At 36.5% G+C, this 23,915-nt stretch overlaps 4 protein-coding genes and 1 non-coding gene across 8 annotated transcripts in view; all 5 read right to left on the bottom strand.

The window, feature by feature from the left end:
- Window positions 1-957: 957 nt before the first annotated feature.
- LOC129568851 (cytochrome P450 6B1-like) lies at window positions 958-4,682 on the bottom strand. Its single transcript, XM_055447214.1, has 8 exons — window positions 4,412-4,682; window positions 2,790-3,027; window positions 2,632-2,727; window positions 2,276-2,469; window positions 2,072-2,196; window positions 1,638-2,004; window positions 1,451-1,554; window positions 958-1,364 (listed from the first exon to the last, which is right to left on the bottom strand). The coding sequence occupies exons 1-8, from the start codon at window positions 4,591-4,593 to the stop codon at window positions 1,186-1,188; spliced, it is 1,485 nt and encodes a 494-aa protein (XP_055303189.1). The 5' UTR covers window positions 4,594-4,682; the 3' UTR covers window positions 958-1,185.
- A 187-nt stretch (window positions 4,683-4,869) lies between these two features.
- On the bottom strand, window positions 4,870-7,594 carry LOC129568946 (cytochrome P450 9e2-like). Of its 2 annotated transcripts, XM_055447412.1 has the most exons (5): window positions 7,306-7,594; window positions 6,978-7,212; window positions 6,522-6,617; window positions 6,248-6,441; window positions 6,056-6,180 (listed from the first exon to the last, which is right to left on the bottom strand). In XM_055447412.1, exons 1-4 carry the CDS (start codon window positions 7,485-7,487, stop codon window positions 6,304-6,306), a joined length of 651 nt encoding a protein of 216 aa, XP_055303387.1. In that variant the 5' UTR covers window positions 7,488-7,594; the 3' UTR covers window positions 6,056-6,180; window positions 6,248-6,303. The 2 variants fall into 2 exon arrangements, with proteins under 2 accessions (XP_055303301.1, XP_055303387.1); XM_055447326.1 differs by lacking the exons at window positions 6,522-6,617; window positions 6,978-7,212; window positions 7,306-7,594 and adding exons at window positions 4,870-5,540; window positions 5,622-5,988 and having other exon boundaries at window positions 6,248-6,387.
- A 3,595-nt stretch (window positions 7,595-11,189) lies between these two features.
- LOC129580510 (pyruvate dehydrogenase phosphatase regulatory subunit, mitochondrial) lies at window positions 11,190-15,353 on the bottom strand. Its single transcript, XM_055470986.1, has 10 exons — window positions 14,802-15,353; window positions 14,644-14,710; window positions 14,350-14,562; window positions 13,707-14,218; window positions 13,440-13,609; window positions 12,794-13,349; window positions 12,146-12,732; window positions 11,769-12,076; window positions 11,565-11,622; window positions 11,190-11,497 (listed from the first exon to the last, which is right to left on the bottom strand). Exons 1-10 carry the CDS (start codon window positions 15,085-15,087, stop codon window positions 11,426-11,428), a joined length of 2,829 nt encoding a protein of 942 aa, XP_055326961.1. The 5' UTR covers window positions 15,088-15,353; the 3' UTR covers window positions 11,190-11,425.
- A 337-nt stretch (window positions 15,354-15,690) lies between these two features.
- The window catches only part of LOC129580511 (zinc finger protein rotund), a 74,373-nt gene continuing 66,148 nt past the window's right edge, over window positions 15,691-23,915 (bottom strand). For all 3 annotated transcript variants that reach the window (XM_055470989.1, XM_055470988.1, XM_055470987.1), the window contains one exon: window positions 15,691-21,984. In XM_055470989.1, the coding sequence (XP_055326964.1) occupies window positions 20,767-21,984 (1,218 nt within the window). In that variant the 3' untranslated portion in view covers window positions 15,691-20,766. The remainder of the gene's footprint in view (window positions 21,985-23,915) is intronic.
- Window positions 23,839-23,911, bottom strand: Trnaa-ugc (transfer RNA alanine (anticodon UGC)). The gene has a single exon. It is a non-coding gene; the product is annotated as a tRNA-Ala (tRNA).

Here is a 23,915-nt window from a genome sequence, read left to right as displayed (position 1 = left end):
CAACAAATTGATTGATTTGGAGCAAAGAAAAAGGTCCAATGTTTAAGTAACTTAAGCGTCTGCAAGGATGTCTGGCTATTTTGCCGACAATGCGTCTTTGCTTTCGGAATTTTCACTAATTCTCTCAGCCTCATGAATGCACACAACTTCTACATCAATGCAACAAAATGAATCAATGTCATGGATTTGATGAATAAACACTCAAGACCTTCACCATTGTGCACAGTTAACGATCATTAGAAATTCTAGTTTGTGACTGTGCCAGCAAAACACAATTGAAAACAGCACACCGGACATCAATGTGAGACTAATAAATCTCAAAGTAAATTGGAAAGTCTGCTTGAACATCATTTAAGTTGTGATTGATGTTTCACATGGAATCGGGTAATTAATTGTAATTACGTTGGACTGGCATGCACAACATTCAACTCAATACAAGACGCATTTGAAACCGCAAATAATCTCGATTTTAAACGACCCACTTTGTGGTTCATCCAATGCAACTGACTGGCTCGTTCAGCAGTCGGCAAACTTGTTTGTCTGGATAGTTTCAATGAATCGTTTTAGCCGACTTTCATATAGCCCATTAATATTCGGTGAGTGAAGAAAATCACACTGCAGCAAAATGCGGAAAAGTTTCAATTAACAATGTTTTTGTCAACCCAACAGAAGAAGATGAAAAAAACGGTAACTTCTCATTCCGACTTTCCATAAACTACCCTGTCGCGCTAATTTTAATTGATATTTTCAGGTTGTTTTTTGTAAGACAACTTTTTCAAGTTATTTCAAAGTTCTAATTATGTGCAGATTTACTGCACTAATTGGCTGTTGTGAATAAAATGAAATATATTCTGCGATTTACCACAGTTCGATTCACAGTGAATGTTTACACCGAACCTTAATTCAAACTTTTTGTCCTATTTGTCTGATAATGAGCAAAAAAAGTTCTATTTCAGATACAGTTTTCAAGGTTATTTGTATTTATTCATTCTGATTACGATTCAAATTGCATGAGATCGCATTTAAAAAACATCATATCAATTTATTCCATTTCACTTCAAAACGAAAAGGCGCCAAATGAATCAAAGTCAGTTCCATTAATCAACGTCTATTTATACAATTGATATCATTGGTCAGTTATAATTTTTTTGGTTCAGACATGATACAAAATGAATGTGCAAATTGTTAACGCGAATCAAATTGAAGCAAGATCCCGTCTTTTGGATATGATAAAATCGTTTGTGGGTCAATAACGATTGGCTTGTGTCTTGGTGATACTTTGATATGGAAATTCAAAGTGATGTAGGCCAAAGCGATTTTGAGTTGGAGCATAGCGAATCGCATTCCAAGGCAAATGCGTGGACCTGTTTTATGATTTGACACAATATTTAAGAAAAATATCCAAATATTCTTTAGAAATCATTTTTAATAACAATATACAAATTAATACCTTCTCCGAACGTCAAAAATGTGCCTTTGTGTCGATTTCGTTGCTCTTCCTCATTGAAGCGTTCCGGTATGAACTTCTCTGGGTCGGGATAGTATTTTGGATCCCTATAAAACGAGGATTCGTTTGATTCAAATCACAATTATTCAACCATTTCATTTAAACAGAATTTATAGTTTGTTATTCTTACATATGCAATCCAAGGATGGAAATATTGACAACAGTTCCTGGTGCGATGGTGACTGATTTCGTTTGTTTCGAGGTTTTTGGAAGTTTATAATGTTGATTGCACACTTTTCCTAAAACCATAGCGGGCGGATGAATCCGTGACGCTTCAAGTATCACTCCTTCAAGATAAATCATCTCGTGGAGCCCCTCATAAGTGATTTTGCCATTGTATTTGGCAGTTATTCTCACAATTTCTTCGTAAAGCTTCTCTTGGCACTGTGGATTTCGGCCCAGTTCGTACAAAGCGTATGAGAGAGCCGTTGCTGATGTTTCCGTTCCATCGAAAAATAGAGAAAGCGTATGACCTGCCAAAAATATTTCGTCGAGTTCTGAAGCAATAACAAAAGAGTCAATTGAGTCTTAAATGTTCACTGAAACGATAACCAAATAGCTTACTATGCTTTTCTTGAATTTGAAGCAATGTTTGGAATAGGTCGTTGCTCTGAAAATCTGTTGAGCGAGAATTTTTGTTTGTACGAACTAAACTTCTGAACCATTTATCCATTGCAGGCGGGACGAAACTAAAAAAAACGTTCATTCCCATGTGAATTCAGTTTAAACCATTGTATTGGTTCATTCAATGGAGCAAATCACACTCACGACACCGGAATCAGTTCAAATGCCCATTTTGGCAAAAATGGAATGGCCAGAAATTTTAAACCGGCCAAAAAGGATGGCTCGAATATTTGTTTTCCAGCTGTCAAGAATTCATTCTGTTCCCCGTTTTCGAAACATTTCGGTTCGATACTGAATGTTGATTTTATCACATTCTCTGTAGTAAATCGTGTCGAAACCTGAAACATAATATAATGATGAAATTGACTCAATAAATGAATGCATGAGCGCAAAAGAGCATCTTAAATTTGGAATATTTCGAAGTGAGATAAAAAACACATGTACTTTTTTGCATACTCTTTGGCGCTCAAGCATTCAAATATGAGACAAATTTTTTTTACATCTTTTGCATTGAAGTCAGTGTCCACTGGATGTGATTTAATAAATTTGACCAAATCTGCACCCACTTCGTTCATCACTGGCAAAACACCTTTCAGCTAAAAATAAGAAAGAGTGTATGTTTGTTGTCAATATTTTCAGCAATTTTGTTAGTCTTTACTTTGCTTTGAGAAAACATTGGCGAAATCGTTTTGCGTCCTTCTCTCCATTCATCATCTTCGTTGAAGAAGGGATTCGTAGCTGATAATGGATCAAATCGTTTGCTAATACTAGCGTCATTATTGCGGAAACTGTTGAAGTTCGTTATTTCAACATCTTTGATGAGGTCTGGGTCGCGTAATAAAATGGCCGGTTGCAACATTTTAAAGTACCCAATGTACGGTTCATTCGGAAAATTACTTTGTACGAGAAAAAAATGAAATTATTATATGTTGCTTCTTTTTTTAATGAATGTCCTTACTAAAGGGTGTCCCAATAGCAACGCAAAAAAGTAATTATAAAAAAAACAATGAAAATAGTTTCCAATTTTCCAAATCTTTATTGTATGTTGTAGTTTGGTCTTTACCATTTATGTATGAAAAAGAATATCGTGCAAATGTCCACCACGGCTCTTTTCACAGACCTTCAGCCGCTTGCCCAAATTTTCAATTACAGATTCGAGTAATGGCACATTTACGGTGGCTATGACACGTCTGATTTCAATTTTCAGCTCGGCAATGGTGCTTGGTTTGTTGGCATAGACTTTATCCTTGACGTAGCCCCAAAGAAAATAGTCCAATGGCGTTAAATCGCACGAACGAGGCGGCCATTCCACTTCGGCCTTTTGAGAAATGATGCGATTTGGAAAACGTTCTTCGATTACCGCTAATGTTTCAGGTGTTGTGTAAGGTCTGGCGCCGTCTTGTTGAAACCACATGTCGGATAAGTCCATGCCTTCAATTTCCGACCAAAAAAAATACTGCAACATCTCACGATATCGCTCGCCATTGATGGAAACGGCTCGACCATCATCATTTTCGAAGAAATACGGCCCGATGATGCCGCCGGCCCATTAACCGCACCAAACAGTGCAACGAGCTGGATGAGCTGACACTTCTTCAGTTTCTCTTGGATTTTCGCTTCCCCAGAATCGACAATTTTGACGATTCACATACCCATTCAAGTGAAAATGAGCCTCATCCGAAAAGATCACTTTCTTCAAAAAATCGGCGTCCGCGGCCTCTTTTCCTTTGACCCATTCGACGAAATCTCTTCGTTTTCCGTGGTCCATCGGTTCAAGTTCTTGAGTGAGGACAATCTTATAAGCGTGTAGACCCAAGTCTTTGGTGAGAATACGCCATGTGGTCATCCTAGAGAGGCCAACTTGTTGAGAACGTCGACGAACCGAGGTTCTTGGCTCGTCCTCCACACTTTCACTCACAGCAGCAATATTTTCGTGCGAGCGGGCCGTTCGCATACGGGTTGATGGTTGATCGTCTAAAACAGAGCCAGTACGCTCAAATTTCTGCACCAGGCGACTGATGGTGGACACATTTGGTCGATTATTTCGGCCGAAAAATTCACGAATTGCACGAAACGTATTTTGTAAAATAGACCCATTTTCGTAATGGGATTTAACGACTTGAACGCGTTGATCTTCACTTAATCTTGACATGGTTATAAATGGTATAGATGGACGCTTCAAACTGACATTCCAGTTTGTCAGATCGGGGCATCCATCATGAAATCCCTATTGAAAAACTTTTTGCGTCCCTATTGGGACACCCTTTACTTTGAACTTACTTATACCAATCCGCAGTTACGACTCCAAGATGTTCAGATAAGTTTAATGCGCTTCCAAGATTTCCAACAAAAAATCTTGGCTCTGGACCAGGCACATTGTTTCGTTTCCAGTAGGAATAGTTCCACTTCAACCAAATGTAGAACAGAGTCAAAGCGCCTAACAACAGCGCAATCAAAAACATTCTGTGTTTGATTTATTGTCTTTATTGAACTTGACTGTGATATTACACGTTGTTATTCGTTTGAAACACGCTTGTGAACTGATTGTAGACAATCTTTTCAGTCAGTCTTGATGTAGATTGGTTCAGAACATATATTGTCTATATTATTATTGAGCAGCTGTTTCAACACAAAATACGAATCAAGTTAGAAGCATTCATATGTGTGTTGAAACAGATATAATTCAACCACTTTAAAATCAATCTAAAGTCATGAATTATATCAATAAAAAATTTGTCTTGTCATGTGTTTAGTGTTTATTTTATTCACAATATAACAGCTAAGACATTGTGCACAACCAGCGCCACCTAGCGACTCGTACCTGTGATAACATTTTATTGAATAACGGATGAGACACAATTTGTGTTTACAAAAACACGTGACAGTTACACACACATACCCAAGCATCGAAAGTGCCCGTGTACTATGACAGTTTCAAGCTAACCACGTCGAGAGGGTCAATGTCGTTTTTGACTCACTAAGACCGCGAGCTTAATCAATCAAGCCATTTACGTCATCAAATCTACTTCGTTTTTTTATACGATTTTCATTTATTTGCTAATTTGTTTAAATAATCAATCGATCGGCTAACTTTTTATTTCACTCAGCTTTGTGTTAGAAAATTGGTTAACGTGGTTCTATTTGGAGTAAAATGCCGTCTATTGGATATGATAAAGGTGATTTCGGATCAAGTACGATTGGTTTGTGTCTTGGTGATACTTTGATACGGAAATTCAAAGTGATGTAGGCTAATGCGACTTTGGTTTGGAGCATGGCAAATCGCATGCCCAGACAAATTCTTGGCCCCTCTCCGAACGTCAGAAATGTGCCTTTGTGTCGATTTCGTTGCTCTTCCTCATTGAAGCGATCCGGTATGAACTCCTTTGGGTTTGGATAGTATTTTGGATCCCTTTAAAACGAGGATTCGTTTGATTAAGATTAATTATTCAACCATTACATTTGAATAGGATTTATGATTTGTCATTCTTACATATGTAATCCAAGGATGGGAATATTTACAACTGTTCCTGGTGCGATGGTGACTGATTTCGTTTGTTTCGATGTTTTTGGAAGTGTATATGGTTGTGTGCACACTTTCCCTAAAACCAATCCAGCGGGATGAATCCGTGATGATTCAAGTATTACTCCTTCAAGATAAATCATCTCTTGAAGCACTTCGTAAGTGATTTTGCCATCGTATTTAGCTGTTATTCTCACAATTTCTTCGTGAAGCTTCTCTTGGCACTGTGGATTTCGGCCCAGTTCGTACAAAGCGTATGAGAGAGCCGTTGCTGATGTTTCCGTTCCATCGAAAAATAGAGAAAGCGAATGACCTGCCAAAAATATTTCGTCGAGTTCTGAAGCAATAACAAAAGAGTTAATTGAGTCTTAAATGTTCACTGAAACGATAACCAAATAGCTTACTATGCTTTTCTTGAATTTGAAGCAATGTTTGGAATAGGTCGTTGCTCTGATAATCTTTCGAGCGCGAGTTTTTGTTTGTTTGAACTAGCTTCCTAAACCACCGATCCATTGATGGAGGTACAAAACTGAAAGATATCAATATTTAATTTATCAAGTTTTTGGGATTTAAATGAAATAAAAATTAAAACTTACGACACTGGTATTAGATCAAAAGCCCATTTCGGTAAAAATGGAATGGCCAAAAATTTCTAACCAACCCAAAATGTTGGTTTGAATAAATCTTCACCAGCTTTCAAGAATTCATTTTGTTCTTCCTTTTTGAAGCAACCCGGTTCAATACTAAATGTGGATTTTATCACATTCTCGGTTGTAAATCGATTCGAAAGCTAAAATGATGCATAAATTATGATACAATTTTTATTAAATTTGAAACGTATTTTTTTCGTAATTTGTTCATTTCATTTACTTCTTTTGCATTGAAATCGGTGTCAGATGGGTGTGATTTAATGAATTTGACAAAATCAGCTCCCACTTCGTTCATCATTGGTAATATCCCTTTAAGCTAACATAAAAATAGAATTTTTATTTTATTTGCTTTCATGATTCTTATAGCAAATCTAAGCGATGCAAGTCATCAGTTAATAGGCAGGTTCATAGTCACCAGTTGAGGCATATTCAGTCATACATTCGTTGGTGCGAATACAGTGCGAGTACGGTTTACCAGTTACAAAGTCTATGAATAGCGCACAAACTGAGACAACGCATCACTTCGCAAGAAGTCGGGCGCTTTGCACAGACGTTGTAACTGGTAAACCGTATTCGCACCAACGAATTTATGACCGAAGCCGCAACTGGTGAAATGTGTTGTGTTACGGCCAGAATTATGGTAACGTGCATCGCTGAGTTGTTTTGTTTGAATTACTTTGCTTTGAGAAAACATGGGTGAAATGGTTTTGCGTGATTCTTTCCATTCATCATCCTGATTGGCAAAAGGATTCGTGGCAGATAACGGATCAAATCGTTTGCTAATATTAACGTCATTATTACGGAAACTGTTGAAATTCGTTATCAAAACCTCCCTAATGAGATCTGGATCTCTCAGGACGATGGCTGGTCTCAACATTTTATAATAGCCAACATACGGTTCCGAATAAGTTCTATATGAAAAAATTCATCATTTTCGATCGATTATATAAAATGTTGTTTTAAATACATTTCAAATGAAAGAAATTAATTGATTTATCACTCACTTGTACCAATTAGAAGCAACAATACCGAAATTTTCGGACATATTCAGGGTGCTGCCAACATTGCCAACAAAATAGGTTGGTTCTGGTCCTGGTACATTGTTTCGTTTCCAGTAGGAATAGTTCCACTTCAACCAAATGTAGAACAGAGTCAAAGCGCCTAACAAGAGCGCTATCAAAAACATTCTGTGTTTGATTTATTGTCTTTATTGAACTTGACTGTGATATTACACGTTGTTATTCGTTTGAAACACGCTTGTGAACTGATTGTAGACAATCTTTTCAGTCAGTCTTGATGTAGATTGGTTCAGAACATATATTGTCTATATTATTATTGCGCAGCTGTTTCAACACAAAATACGAATCAAGTTAGAAGAATTCATATGTGTGTTGAAACAGATATGATTCAACCACTTTAAAATCAATCTAAAGTCATTAATTATATCAATAAAAAATTGTCTTGTCATGTGTTTAGTGTTTATTTTATTCACAATATAACAGCTAAGACATTGTGCACAACCAGCGCCACCTAGCGACTCGTACCTGTGATAACATTTTATTGAATAACGGATGAGACACAATTTGTGTTTACTAAAACACGTGACAGTTACACACACATACCCAAGCATACGATGACAAGAAATTCGATTCAATTTTTTCTGTTTATGCAATAGCATAGTACACAATTGATTAGATAAGTAATCGTTTGAAGACTTTTAAGTGTTGTTTCTTTATAATATTTGCCAGTGATTCTCACAATTCTTCGAAAAGTTTTTTTCTGACGCTGTGGATTTTGAACCAGCTTATACAGAGGATACGATAATGCAGTGGCCGAAGATTCCATTCAAAAATAATAAAGTCACATGACCACCCATAAATCTTTCATCAATTTCTGTGGTCCTACTGTAGTACTAAACCTTAGCTTAAAATGTTCGAATTTGAAGCAACGGTGAATGGTATGGACTTTTGTTCATACCGTCTTTCGTTCGAGAAGCTTTGTTAATGCGAACTAAATGTTAAAACCATTGATCCATCGCAAACTTGAAACAAAACTAAACGAAATCGTCAAAATTTGAGCTGAAGTTGAGAAACACCCATTGAAAAAAGAACATCTACTGACAGTTGTAGTTGATCGCTACTAATGGTCATAAATTATACAAAAACGACAGTGTGAACAGATATATTCAAGCTCTCACAAAAACACAGAAACATTTCGCGTCGATGATAAAAGTGCACTTTGCAACGATTTCAACTGAATCGAAAGTTAAAATCAAAAACAAGAATTATTTTCGATTTTTTGTCTTTTTCTTCGAAGAACAGCTGATCAGCTTAAACCAAGAAATTTAACATCTTTTACATGCAATTTGAAAACGATATAAATCGTTAAGTTGGCTGCAGGCTATAAATTTTGTTCCCCTTCCATTAAATGTAATTTCATTTTGACCAATCATGGAATGAGATGAAAACGACCAGCAACCAAGAGAAGTGTGTAAAAATACATCAACAGTTACTATTCGATCAATATGAACTTGAAAAAGCGCACTTGCAAAATTCATTCAAATTCACTCGCTGACTGTTCAGTGTTCACTCAAAGCTCTGAATTTACGCTTGAAATATACGATGAAACAGCAATCAATTTCAATCAGACACATCAACCGGCAGCGCATTCTATACGTCCTGACAGCGTGTCATTCGTTTCACATATTAGGTTATGAATATTGTTTACAAACCACATAGGTAGCACAACCATTTATATATATAAAATATAAGCATGCGTTTCAAATTGATGCACAAACATATATATCAACGCCAACTCAATCAACATCAGCTGAGGGTATTTTTTTTTTACTGAAGTGCCATTAAAGAAAACAACGCAAACTGACATTTCGATCAAGTGTCTGTACAGAAATGTAGCACGTGGATGGTATGCTACGACAGAATATTTTCTTCTGCTGGTCTATGTATTAATCTAGTCTGTATTTTTTCTCGCTAACTCAATCAGCATATTGACAAAAGTTTTCAAATTGTATACTTTACTACATTGAAGCGATTCAAAGAAAAATAATATCGAAAACCAAAGAAACTTGCTACAAAAAAGTTTTCAAAGTATTTGTGTTTTTCTGGCGGATGTATCTCTGTTACTAAGCTGCTGTAAAAGTTTAATGTCGTTAGTTAAATTGTTGTCTGAATCGTTTGAGCTTGAGAACGTGTGCTTTTTTTCCTGTTTCGAACAAATAACCGAATTTCCGTTGCCCACGTTCGCATGCATGCCATCGCACACAGCTGGCTGCTACTGCCCCATCTCTCGCATCGTTGCCGCTGACATTCAGTAATTATTTGCTTTTGCTAAAGACAGTTTGATTTTTATTACTTTGATTCCACGTGTTTGTTTTATACGAAGGTGTGTCGACGCCAAAGCGACTCCTTCGACGAGTTACCATGCAAACAGTATGGCGCTGTGTGAATTTTATTAGAATTGATTTCATTATTATTAGCTTAATTCGATTTTATAGGGGAGGCACGCTTGTCGTCGTCTTGGTCTTTTTTGTGTAACTTTTCAGCGGCGTAACTCGGTTCGCTGAAGGCGTTTTTTTGATTCAAATCGACAGCATGATGTTCAGCGTACGCTGTGAAAATGTTTGGCAGTACCTATAATCAAATTATCAAAGTCAAATCGAAGTGACATCACGTAGCATCCATAATGAACGGATGCTCTTGTATATTTTGCCATGTGATAACGTAATTTTCGTTTCTCCCATTTTTTCTCATCGATTCCACATTCGTTAGAAATTGAAGGCGAGCATGAAATTGGAGCGATTGAAAGCAAGACAAATCAAGGTATACTATTCAAAATGAGAAAGTCATAAGTTAATAATATGTGATATATTGTCAGTTTTTGGTCATCGGGCACCAGAAAGTGGTTTGATTCATTCCAATAAAAATGGGATCTTTGTTATCACATTGCTTAATTTCATAAGGATGTCACAAACAACGATAAATTGCAACCATTTATTTCACATTGTTTTGAAAGTGTCAAATGATTGTTGAGAGTTATGGGCGAGAGATACAGGGAGAAAAAGAAGCAAACAACATACTAAACCAAGTTAAAATTGATGTATAATATACATTGTATATACATTATACATTCGGCAGCACTCGTAAGCCAGTATGAATAATAAATGGCGGCAATCATTCATCACGCTTATGTGGTTTGGTGTTGAAAGGCTTTTGTCGCTTTTCAACAAGCGAGAAAAATCTGTTTTGATTTCACCTGATTGATGAGCATTTCACACCAATCCAAATAAATTGCACGATTGACATACATTTGTTTGGCAAAAGCGTAGATCGTACTCTGTGTCACAGCAACAGCAGCAGGTGAATATAATCCTGTAAATACACGCTCAATCGCTTGCCTGTACTGTACACTCACTCAGTCTTTTCCTTCACCAATGTAAGGGAATAGGAAAAAGAAACAATTTATCATTTCTTGTTATCGCCTTCCAAATCATGAACGGCACATTTTATTTTGCACAACAAAATCATACATTTGTGTCGCTGAGCATAAAAATGGGAATACAGATCTGTTACAGCAACAACCGAACATAAAATATTGTTCCCTAAAAACGTTACATGAATTTCTATCCAACGCGAGTGTAACATGAGCTAATACTGTTTCTAATGCAACTCATGTTACACTCGCGTTAGATGGACATTCATGTAACGTTTTTAGGGAACAATATTATATGTTCGGTTGTTGCTGTAACAGATCTGTATTCCCATTTTTATGCTCAGCGACACATTTTTTTTCGTTTTTTTTTTTGGTCTAAACCTTTCACAATAAAACGATATCAAAAATGTAAAAGCCTATGGAAATAAAAAGAAGAGCCTTTGAATTATCATCGTCTGAGATTTCTTTATATTTCGAATTTGGAGAGAATTGCACGACAGTTTGGTTTTTCATTGCACTTTGAACGTTTTGATTCGTTCCGATCACGAGTGTTCGTTTATTAAGGTAGACAACAGATTTGAACAAATCAACACAAAAACAAGTACATTTTTGAAAAATTCTAGATTTTGAGCGATTGTGATGTGTATAAGCTACGACTAAAAGGTAAAATCACGATTAAGCGAGATGAGGTTTTAATTTAGTTAAATTGACTGGATCATCACGAGTTGCTGAATACGCTGCTCGCTCCTGCAACAAAAACAAACAAAATTATTTAAAATCTTATTGGAAATAGAAAATATTTAAGAAAAATTACTTTATCTGGGTATTTCGTGGGAAGATTTGGCGAGTGTAAGTGAACTTTTGCCGGATATCTGTGGAAGAGAGAAAAAGAGAGAGAGAGAGAGAGAGAGAGAGAGAGAACGAGAGAGGAGGAAAGAGACGAAACAACGGCACATTAATCAATCAATCATAAATGGTGATTTCGATGTCTGTTCTTTTTTTCCTGTCTTGTATTTACCTAACGCCGGCGATTTCGACTTCATAGTCACCGCTAAGTACATATTCATTAGTTACTGGATCCTCTCGGCCGTCTCCATCAATCTTCTTCACGAAGCCTAAACAAACGGGCTTCTTGAATGTATAACCATAACCGGTTGTTGTGGTTTGACCACAGTAAATGCCATCTCTTAGAATTGGTTCTCCGCCCCAGCACCATGGATCAATATCTGGATCATGGTCGTTCAACAGCAGCTGCACATAGAGTCGATGGACGCCCTCATCACGCTGCTGCAGCAACGCATCTTTGCCAATGAAATCAACACCTTTCTGTAATTTAACATTCGAATTTCATTCGATCAATCCACTTCACTTTGACAAAGTACACAAGATTCTTACATTGAATTTGACACGCCAGCTCCGCCCACACTCCAACGGGGTTGTAAACGTATCCAAGTCCTGACCCCAGTATGCGTAGAACTTTTCGATCCTTAACGTTCGCGTCGCGTAGTGACCAACATGTTTAATCCCATACTTTTGGCCAGCTTCCCACAATCTCGAATACACATGCAACGCAAACTCATTTGGTATATACAAAACGTAGCCAAGTTCACCGGTGTGTGTTAAATTCATCGTACGAATTCCATTTACCGACCCAATATCAAGCTCTTTGAATGTAAAAAATGGAAAACTTTTGGCTGATAAATCGGTGTCGGTTAATTCGGACAGTAGAATTCGAGTGAACGGCCCGAGAATACACATGGCTGTATAGGTGGAAGTAACATCCGACAAATTGACACTGTTATCTTTTGGCAGGTGACGTGCGATCCATGTTTTGCATCGTGTCTGTTGAATCGTTGGTGCAATCATCATGTAATGATTTTCAGACAGGCGAGCGAATGAACAGTCATTTTCATAGCCGCCGTGAACGTTCTGCATGCCAGTGTGTATGATTGATCCGACCGGCACGTCAACATCATTTGAACCTGTCAAAAAAGAGTTTTTAAGTGAATTTTTCTATGAAAAAAAACGATTTTTTCTACTTACAGAGATACTGCAACAGTTTTACAACTTCATCGCCCTTTGACCATAGATCCATTTTTGTAAACGAGCTATAGTCCGCAAGGCCAACTTTTTCACGGCATGCATCATACTCACCAGCCACAATATCAAACCAATGTGGCTTTGAATATGTGTTTGTGTCGCTGGCAATGAATGAATCTTCCGTCGCGACAATATCGTCTTTTGAATTATATCTTCCGTTTGGATCAAAGTAGTTTGGACGTTCGTAGCACATTGTTGAACCGAAAATCGCTCCACGAGATTTCAATACTGGATAAATGGGCGACATGCGCAAATTTCGGCCAGTTTTGAACTCATGAAATGGATACGGTATGTTGTAATGCATTGCCGGCACTTCGGCAACACGATCTCGTAAGAATTTAGCATTGTTGTGAATGCTCAAAAATCGGGATATATCCAATTCGTAAATGTCAAATTTTGAATAGCCTTGAGCGATAATATCAGCAATCGCTTTGCCAGCACCGCCGGCCGCAGAGATTCCAACCGTTTTCATACCAGCTGCCACTAAGTAATTTCGGATCTGAACAGAAGAAAATTATAGAAAAAGAAAAAAATTATTTGTATTTTTTTTTGGGAAAACAATCGAATGTTTTATGACTTGATGACAAACCTCAGGTGCTTCGCCCAGAATCCATTTGCAATCCGGCGAAAAGGCTTCTGGTGTATTTATCAAGCTTTCCAAGAACGTTTCGTTCAGTTGAGGAACGCGTTTTAAAATCTCTTGAAGCAACGGATAGAATTGATCCCAGTCCACATCCAGTTCTCGTTGGTTTGCTTCCACTGTAGCAATTGAAATGAACATTCAAAATCGATTATTCGCATTTAATTTGAATCTAATCAGAAGTCAACACACAAGTTCATTGAAAAAAGAACTCACATGGTATTGTAACATTTCGAAAGGCGGGCTTAGTTCTTTCATCAAAGCCCCCGGCCAAAATGCGGCCATCAACCTCACGAATATAGATTAGGCCATCTAGATCTCGCACAACTGGCAGCATAGGGTCCAAATTTTTAATGGGCTTCGTATGAAGAAAGTAGTGTTCGGCTGGTTGTAGAGGTATTTTCACCGTTGGTTCTGACATTTCACCAATCGATCGAGCCCAAAATCCAGCACAATTCACAAAGTACTCGCAATATATTCGGCCATAGTTCGTTCGCACTGCACTAACATAATCATGTTTCTGTGCTACTTCGTTCACGGTGCATTTTTCAATCACCGTCACACCCATTCGACTTGCTTCGCTGATTAATGTGTCACAAATATACTTTGGATGTGCTACACCATCCTTTGGAATCCAGATTCCGCCAAGTAAATCACTAGTTTCAATGATCGAGCACTTTTCAGCACATTGCGTTGGCGTCAGAATCTCACATTCAATGTCCCACAATCTGTTTTGATAGAGAAATGAATTGCAGTATTTCTTGTTTTGATGAATGAAATGGAGAAAATTTAAATTCTAAAAAAAAAATCGGATGGAAAGAAACGTCGAAAAAAACAACGGAAAATAACTGAAACATACGAGCTCAACGCTTTCATTCGTCGGAATTGCGTCAATCGATCGCGTGTGCGTGCTAAATTCAGTGAACCGCATTGCTTCCAGCCAGTCTTGAATCCTTTAGCCGTTAAGTCTTCGAACAGTTTGATTGTTTGTTGAGCCAATAAAACCTGAGAATAAGTTGGCTTAAACGCTCCGACCAAACCGCTTGAGTTCCATGTCATACCGCCGCCAATTCTGCAAAACGAGCAAATGAACATGCGGACGATTAATTTCCGAATCATATGAAAAAAATGCACAGAATAATTTAAAACGAACCGATCTTGTTCCAACAGCACGACTTCATGTCCAAAACCTTGCAAAGCGAGATGATAGGCGACAGCAGCTACACGAGTCATGGAAAAATGCCAAATATAAATACAACGCAAAAAATGTGTAAAATAAATCGAATTGTTTATTGTGAAATCATTGCTTACCGCCCATGACTCCACCGCCGCAAATCACAACACGAGTACTCTTTGGAAGTGCATTCGATTCATATTTGCTGTGTTCCTGTGCCATAGCTGATTGCTGCAACGAGATACCGGCCGCATGAACACATCGTTGCGCAGTTAAAACTATCGGTCCCACCTTTTGTGCATTTCGTGTAAAAAGTGTGGCTGAATGATGCGGTCGGCTACTACGATAGCGAAATGCCTTGTATCGAATCGATGGGAATACATTTGTACTCTTTGTTTGATGCAAGCGTAAACACTTCAACATTGTTGACTAGCTGCAAAAAATCTAACTATTTTCGTATTAAAATCCGCCAAATCGTCTTATTCTTTCCATTTAAATGTGACAAAACAACACAACGAGGGAACAAATTTCTGCACAGGCACCGTGAAAATTCTGAACATTTGCGATTAATTAGTTTGTTTTTTTTCCTTCGTTGAACTTTAGTCGATGGGCTTCGTTGTCATTGGGTTTCTTAATATTTTTGTTATTTTGACAAGCAAATGTCATTTTCGAGTTGCAATTTCTTATCAACGCAATATCCGTAGTGACACATTACCCAGTTTCATTGGGGCCTCAAACCAAACTTGGTGATTCGTGAAAGTGGCTGAACTTTACCGTGAGCTTTGATGGAAGCATCGTAAACGCCATCTACGGACATTCTACCGAATCATCGCGTGGCTTACACAATCCACACTGACTTGGTCCACAGCACATTAAAGCCCAGAACAAAGCTATACATACGGTAGGTAATGGCACATAAGGCGCACCACATTCAGAGATGCATTGAACGTAGTAATGCGAGCGCAAATTGCACATAAAATAATCAAAGTAATCGAAATGAAAATGCGTTCAGTGTGTACACTTAGTAATCGTTATGCATTTTATTTGTATAATTTTCATTTGTGTCTCTGAAATAGTGTTTGTTGTTGTTTTTCCTCCTTTTTTTTCTTCTTCTGATGTAGCATGTTAATTGGATTTTATGTTTATTTTTATTTTTTTGTTACCTTTTTTTTAAATTGTTATTATGATTAAATTACGATTAATATTACTTAAATTCTTATATTTTATTACACATAATTTTTTAGTGAAATCTGATTTTTTTTTTTTGCATCGAATTGAATCTCGCAATGTGCATAACGGATTCGCTTCGATATATCCAATTTCATTGGGAATTAATGCTGCGTTTTATCTTACTCTGTTTATGACATTGATATTGATTTTAGTTAATTTAATGTGAATGAACATGTGTGTTTGTGTGAGTCTATGGTTATACCATAAAATTTTTGTTAATTGTCTCTGCCTGAAGTATTTGTCTGTTTTTTTTGTCTGGATTTTGGTTTTTCTCTCTCTTGGTTTTAAACAATTTTTTAGGTTGAATTTTTTTGCATTTTATTTATAGACAATTAGTCCATTTAATTGGAATTCCTCTGGTTTTTTTGTTTTAAATACTTGTAATTCATAGAATGATTAATTAAAATAGAGTTTTTTTTCGTTCATGCATTTAAATATGATATTTTAGCTTTTCTGTTCGGGCGAATAGAATCTCGTCGGTGTGATTTGTATGAATGTGTGTCGGTGTGGAGAGGGTTTGGGGCGGGGTGTGAGTTGTTGGTTATTGTAAATTTCTGGAAAAATTCGAAATAATCGTATGACAATAATATGCTACAATCATACTTATTTTGAATGGACTGATTAAAACACACACACACAAAACATCCATACCTTTGTGTGTGCGTGAATTTTTCATTCTCATTGTGTGTGTTTTTTTCGGTCTTTAGATGTAATAATTTTACAGCAAACATTTGAATTATTCTCTTTTTTCTCTTTCTCTCACACATATTTTGTCCGCATTAATTAGTGGCAATTTTATTAAAGATTCTATCCCATCATCAACACCCATTTTTGGTGTTGTCCATTTTTGCTTCTGGTATAACGAAATTTATTTCATTCAAAATTTTCTATGTTTTAAAATTTGCACCATAAATTGATTTTCACTTCTTTTTTTTAAATTACTTGTTAATTTGGCTAATTTTGTTTCTTTATTCCACGTATTTGTCCATGCCGAAAAAAACAGTTCAACCTTCTTTTATACATCCAAAGAGTCTAAAAATCGATTAAATCGAAATGAAGGGGGAAAAACGGTCCAACATTTTCAAAAAAAAAATCGACGTGGAATTTTCTCTTCATTTTCAAAATCTCGTTTGTCTAAACGTCGCATCGAAACCAAACAACATTCATTTCGTATCGAAACAAATCTTCCGTTCCGAACAATAAAATTCAACTGGTTTTTTTTTAAATTTCCTTTTCTTTATTAGTTGCGTAATGAGAATCTGTGTGTGTGTGTGTGTTCATTCTAAATGTAATTTAAATTTTTTTTGTTCTTCTGTTTTTTTTTTCTAACGTGTGCGCTATTAATTCAAATTTCTGCATGTGCTAAAATCATCAACTCTTTGTTGTTTTCTTGTTTTTCTCTCTCTTACACTTACGGTATAAATCTACGTAAATCTGAAAACGACAAAATGCCTGCCATTACTTTTTTTTTGTTATTAATATTTTATTAATATTTTTTTTCTGTCTTTTAAATTTCCTTGATTAAGTAAAAGTGTGTGTGTGTGTGTGTATTTGTTTCGCTTTTATTTTTAAATTCTGCTTTCTTTTAAATTGAGTAGTTATAAAACGTATATTTCAATATTTAGTTTGGTTTTTCTCTTCTTTTTATTGGTATGCAAATAGATCAGTTCTACTGAAGTAAGATGCCAATTAAATTGGGTGTTTTTTTTGTTACTTTTCTTCCTTCTTCATCGTATTCCTTGTTTTCCATTTCGTTTCTCTTGTTCGAAAATAATTTCAATTACTTTCATCCAAAAACATATTGCATAGCAGCGAAAATGTCATTATTTGTTTTTGCTTTGTTTTGTTTCAAGTGTTCAATCTCAAAGACGCAATCATTTCGAATTTTGATGGTGGATTTTGGATTTTGCGATGGTTTTTCTTCATTTGCCGTTAAAAACATTAATTAATTGGTCATCGTTTATCTGATAGGACACGGAAAAACTGAAAGCTTATGAGCATGTGTGTATGTGTATGTATTGAAAACAAAAAATCAACTCAATTCACCAACAACGAACGATTGATATTGCAAACAAAAATTTTCCATGGTTTTCTTCATTTTTTCACTCTCTTTATCTCTTTCTATCTCTTTCTATCTCGTTCACTTTTAACTATTGATTTGATACTATTGGTCTATTGGTTTTGGATTTGTAGTTTTGTAGTAGTGTTTCGATATTTCTTTTTCTATTGTTTTTCTCTGTTTTCGGTTTTGTATTGTTGAAAATTCATTTAGTTTGTATCACAGATGTGCTCTTAGTTATGGAATTGCAAAAAAAAACTTTAACTATTTCCTTCTGTTTCTTATTCGGTTCACTATTGTAATATGTATTTGCTATTTTGTATCATTTGGGTGCCTATTGTCAATTTAACGGTTTTTATTTATAATCAATGGATGGGCAAATAAAAAACGGAACAAATATTGTTGTTGTTGTTGTTTTTTTCGCTATTTCTGTCTGTCTATTGCAGTTGTATTTTGTCGGCTCTTGTCGTGTCTGGCTTGAGTGTGTGTGTGTGTGTGTGTTAAAACATGTTGGTACAAGGAGCAGTGAGACAAAAAACAAAACTGTTTTGTATGTTGAGTGTGTATGAGTGTGTCTTTGAACTGTTGTGGAACATGAATGAAACAGAAAAGTTTTCATTTTTCTTCTCATTTTTTTCTTTCTTTCTTTTTCTCCGCGTTTCGATGCGAGAAAAAATTGAATTGAAAACTCAATTTGAGTGAGTGAATAAAAAAACACTGAAAAGAATTAACTGAAAATTAAGAAGAATGAGAATAGAGCTCCAAAATGAAACGAAACTGGTAGAAAAAAAGGGAACAAAATAAGAGCGACGCAAACTTTTTGATTATAACATTTAAATATCCTTCGGGGGAAAATTCAATTTCGCCGTTGCTAATAAATTGTACATTTTTAGCATTCTCGCACTGTCCATTGCGTGCCTTTCTCTCCGCGCGAGTGTGTGTGTTCGTGTCGCTGGACGAGAGAAAGTTTGTATATGTGTATGGGCAAATGCGCGCAGTTTTGTTTGGACATGTCTATGTGTACTACCATTGAGATGATTCAGTGTTGCATGTAAATTGCATCCACACAGACACTATGCCATCGCCTCGTGCGAGCCTCTTTTTCCAATTTAATCCGATTAGAAGTAACGAGCGCGTCTTTTTCCATTCCTATCCCTTTTTATTCGCATCCTTTCTCCTGTTCTTTTTTTAACGTTCTGCATGTCTCTGTCTTTCTATCTCATCTCTGCCATTTCTCTATCGTTGTGCAGCTTTTTTTTCTTTTTTTCCTTTCTATTTACCGCGAGAATTGCTTTTTAAAAATTTGTTTTCCGAATATGTGAGCACTGATGCTTTCCAATGTGCTCTCACTTGTGTATTTCAGATTTTCGCTTTTTGAATGCAATTTTAATTTGACGTTCTCTTTAGATTTTTTAATTGTATTTATTCACTCTCTGTCTTCCCTCTGCTCTCTCTCTCTATCTCGCTCTCTTGCTCCCACTCTTCATCCCGTTCTACTCTGTTCGTTAATTTTTATTTAGCATCTACGTTTTAAAGTAGTTTGAATCATTTTCATTAATATTTATGCTGCGTTGCAGAAAATGTGGATCGTCACCGTCTTGCTGTTTCATTTTTCTTCTTCAGCATGCTTTTCTCTTCCATCAAAATAGTACTTTGTTTTTATGTTAATTTTCTCAAAGGAAACGAATTCTACAAATAACTTCATTTTTATGGTTGTTATCTCTTTATCTCTTTTCATTGCAAGTAATTTTTCTTTCTATCCAAAAAAACAGTTTTTAAAATCTAGTTTATTTTTTTATTTATCCGCTACGTGTATAGTTTGAATCAAATTGTTTGTGTTTTTTTCTCTTCTTCTCTTCTGTATTCGCAAAAAAAAATCGAAAACGAAAGCCAGAATCCGTATCGGTTACGTGGTTTCAATCCCGTTTCAATATGTTATCCATTTCAAAAGTTATATAATCTTTATGTTAGATAGTTTCGATATTGATGCACGATAAATTGCATTTATCTCGTCATTCTCCTGTGTGTGTTTTTTTTCTTTGCCGGTTTTGAATGCGTCTCGTTAAAATGTGACCCAGTTTGCCACTGAACTTGCAAACAGCCCAGAACAAAGTGGCTCAAATCAATCTAATTGCATTTTGGATCACCGAAAACAAATCAATATTTACAAGGAACAAACAAAAAATTAAACCGTACAACTCAACTCCGTAAATCAAAACATTTACATTGCAAATTCGAATGATTAAATCAAAGAAAATACACGAGTTGTTTACTTATTATTGCCAACGAAACAAACGAACGAACAAAAGGAAAATTTCTAACTAATAGCCAAAAAAATATGGACGAAATTCATTTAAAACATTTGCTCAAGCTCACAAAATCAAAAATATACAAATCAAAGGAATTGTTTGCTTTTTTTTTCAAACCCGCAACAAAGAACAAAGAAGAAAATTAAATCTAAACAAAACAAAATGTATATGTATAGATAGTGATTATGTGACACAGATTGTTATTGAAAAAAAGGAAAACTAATCGTAATAATAATAGCAGTTTATAATATATAATAATATCGGAAAATGTGTAATGCCTTATGCCGGCCGGGGAAAAGAAAAAAAACCTAATTCTGTTCGCTAATATGTCTACTTTCACTGTATTTCTCTCTCGCTCTCTCTCTCTCTCTCTCTCTCTCTCTCTCTCTCTTTCCGTCTCTGTGCCTAGCGAATCGTGTGTGTGTGTGTGCAACATTGTTCAGTGTGTGCTTGTGGAATGGAATCGTGGTGGCAATTTAGGTGATTCCATTTCTAGAAATACAGTTATCCTTTGTCTTTGCCCGCACCAACACTAACGCCCAATAGATGTTCGCCGGACATCAAACCGCTCGGTTGATGTGCATAGTTTCGAATTTGATGCAATGAGATCAATTGATTCGGAAACGAGTTTGTGTTTTGGTTAACGTTTTTGTTTGGAAAACTGATCGCATCATAGAGATACGGTCGCTGTGCCATCGGATGATGGCCGATTGAATTTAGATGCGGTGCCATCGAATTAATCGGTGTGAATGCTGAATTGGTGCTGGTTTTCGTATCGTACGGTCCGGGTGTGGCCGATGATGATGGCGGTTGTTGTTGCTGCAAATGACGGCTCACCACCAAATCTTCACCAACATCGTCACGATGGCTGTCGATCAAACGATGATGCGCTTGCAAATCGTTCGATGGATGACCGCTCGTCATGCCACCGTATTCATGTGATTGGGCTTGCTGTTGAGCCTGTAGTTGATTCTGGGTTTGTTGCTGCTGTTGTTGCTGTTGCTGTTGTTGTTGCTGCTGCTGCTGTTGCTGTTGCATTACGTCTGTCAAACTGGCCGCCGAATCTGGACTCACCTTGGGCCAATACGAATTCTCGGCAACGCTTGGCAACGGATTGTTATTCAAATTCAAATTGTTTGCATTGTTATTGCGATTGCCACTGTTCGAGCTGGTTGTTGTGTTTGTCGTGGTGGTTGTTTGAATCTCCGATATTGGCGGCCGTTTGTCCGTGCGTTCGGCATGCTTTTGCATATGCTTCGTTAGATACGTTTCCTGTGTATACGATTTGCCACAGTATTGGCAGATGTGTGTCTTCAAGTGTTTGGAATCCTTGTGCTTTGGAATGTGCTCGAGTAGGGATGGTTCGTCGCTGAAACACTTGTAGCACGAATTACATTTGAACGGCTTATCGGTTTGATGGCATCGCGAATGCGATTGCAAATTGGACAATTGCGAAAATGCCTTTTGACATCCGGTGTGACGACACTTGTACGGTTTATCACCGGTATGGGTGCGAATGTGTTGCTGCAAATGTGATAATTGCGTGAATTTTCGCTGGCAAATCTCGCAACGATACGGTTTTATGCCCAAATGGATGCGCGTATGCTGCGACAAATAGCTGGAATTGGCAAACGCCTTCGAGCACTGTGTACACTTGTACGGCTTGGCTTCGCGCATATGAATCTGTGTGTGCAGCTGAAGATCGGCCTTTGAGCTGAATATCTGTGGACAAGAAAAAAACATACACAAAATTTAAAACGAGGCAATTTAAAATGGATTTCTACGCAAAATCGATGGCCAATTGTCAATTAAGTGTCTAGATAATAATGGGCAACTTAATTAGTTTGGACATTTTTCTCAAACATACTTCAATCACTGTGTTTGACCATGAAACCAACATCGCATGTTTGAATGTATAACGAAACGTTTGTCGATCACGTCCATTTAAGGTCACTTACAAAATTTTAACGCTCCAAATTACCGATTCGATGCGAAAGGTGAAACAAATAGCGGCAAGCATTTAATGTCGATTCGATTGAATGAAAATTGACAGTGAATTTGTTAGCAACTTAAGTGAAACCGAAAATGAAACCACAAACAAATAAAAGAACACTTAAGAAAGACAGAAGTAGGAGACAAGACTTCCTGTGTGCGTTTATTGTAAACAAAAATCATAGGGAAAAAAATTGCAACTCATTGTTCCTATTGAAGTACGTTTTAGCTGACTTTGGATTATATCCTCCTCATCACCATCAACCATTCTATCCGCGTGTCGCTACTTAGATGGCGGCAACGATCATTCATTATTAATGATCTTTCGCACTCGAATTATTCTCTTCACCTTTTATTCCGCGTTCGACTCTTCGATTTTTGTCGACAATTACTTGCTGCGCCAACAACGCGTAATTACAACACAAGACACATTAAGTTCAAAGTAGTTACGTCATCACAAATGATTTGCGAAAAAAAAATAATTTTTGAACATCACCATCAACATCCAAAAGCCTTTTGTCGATTTATTATACCTCAAAATTGCTCCGATAATTTGCACGTAGATGCGAGACTCTCCTGAGCAATTTACAATTCAAAAAGTCGAATTTCAATAGCAATCAGAATTTATTTCGAGCTCAAAAGCAAATTATATATTGAATTCTGTCCGCATATTTGCTTATAAACAGTTTTATCCATACGAATGAATGCATATGCTTCATTCTAATTAAATTGAATGAACAGAAATACTTCATGTTGAAACTTTTCAAACAAACAAAAAAACACAAATATTTCATACGAACTATATAAATTGTGTGCTGAGCTCAACATTCACCGAATGCACAGAATATGTAAATTATGCTGATAAAAATGTTGAAAGTTGATTGGATTTGGTGTGTTTGTGTGTACGGTGTGTAGAAACTGGATTTCACATGCGTTTGAACGACTTTCACACTAAACGAAATCCACTCAACACAACACTCGTATGCGTTGTATAACGACGTGAAACTGGAACAACGCACCGTGCAGCATTTTTAATTTTTCTGATGACAAATGTTTGGAGAAGAATTGAATAAATTTAATTTTGATATAAATTTAAAAAAAGAATGGAATTGATTTGTTTATGAGTCGTGCAAACTCAATGCATCAAATGTTTTCTTTGCGATATTTTTGTTGACAAACAAAATTCAAAGTGAATTTGCTTAGTTCACAATGTGAAAATCACACACTTCGAATGGATTCGCAATGTTATGTCAACGTCGATCAGTTTTCGTTTGTGCAAATTGCAGAAATGCGCAATTACTGCCGCTTCATATAACGGGGATGTAGCTCAAATGGTAGAGCGCTCGCTTAGCATGTGAGAGGTACCGAGATCAATGCTCGGCATCTCCAAATCTTTTTTTTTTGCTTCACATTCGTTTTATTCGAATATTTTCTCTAAAGTGTTCAACATTTTGATGATATTTCATTCATTTTATTTTTTGCGAATGGAAAATAAATTTATTTCAAACATTCAATTGCTTTAGATTGAGAAATTCCATATTTTCAAAGCAAAATAATTGGAAAGAAAAGTGAAAAAAAAAGATTTGGAGATGGAGGGCATCGATCCCTCTACCTCTCACATGCAAAGCGAGCGCTCTACCATCTGAGCTACATCCCCGATG

This window comes from Sitodiplosis mosellana, unplaced genomic scaffold, assembly GCF_009176505.1.
Source record: "Sitodiplosis mosellana isolate CC-2019 unplaced genomic scaffold, AAFC_SMos_1.0 Smas_scaffold_1, whole genome shotgun sequence".
Classification (NCBI taxonomy): Eukaryota; Metazoa; Arthropoda; class Insecta; order Diptera; family Cecidomyiidae; genus Sitodiplosis; species Sitodiplosis mosellana.
The sequence above is the reverse complement of the archived record's forward strand: the minus strand, read 5'-3'. Positions and strand labels throughout refer to the sequence as shown.

Excerpts from the sequence above, each read along its gene's own strand:
- LOC129568851 (XM_055447214.1), bottom strand. The coding sequence starts at position 4,593 with ATGTTTTTGATTGCGCTGTTGTTAGGCGCTTTGACTCTGTTCTACATT. Across the intron at positions 2,470-2,631 it reads CTGACTTCAATGCAAAAGAT|GTTTCGACACGATTTACTAC; the intron begins GTAAAAAAAATT and ends ATTATGTTTCAG. Across the intron at positions 2,005-2,071 it reads TCAAATTCAAGAAAAGCATA|AACTCGACGAAATATTTTTG; the intron begins GTAAGCTATTTG and ends TTATTGCTTCAG.
- LOC129568946 (XM_055447326.1), bottom strand. The coding sequence starts at position 6,164 with ATGGATCGGTGGTTTAGGAAGCTAGTTCAAACAAACAAAAACTCGCGC. Across the intron at positions 5,989-6,055 it reads TCAAATTCAAGAAAAGCATA|AACTCGACGAAATATTTTTG; the intron begins GTAAGCTATTTG and ends TTATTGCTTCAG. Across the intron at positions 5,541-5,621 it reads CCCATCCTTGGATTACATAT|GGATCCAAAATACTATCCAA; the intron begins GTAAGAATGACA and ends CTCGTTTTAAAG.
- LOC129580510 (XM_055470986.1), bottom strand. The coding sequence starts at position 15,087 with ATGTTGAAGTGTTTACGCTTGCATCAAACAAAGAGTACAAATGTATTC. Across the intron at positions 14,711-14,801 it reads CGGCGGTGGAGTCATGGGCG|CTGCTGTCGCCTATCATCTC; the intron begins GTAAGCAATGAT and ends TGACTCGTGTAG. Across the intron at positions 14,219-14,349 it reads CGAATGAAAGCGTTGAGCTC|ATTGTGGGACATTGAATGTG; the intron begins GTATGTTTCAGT and ends CTATCAAAACAG.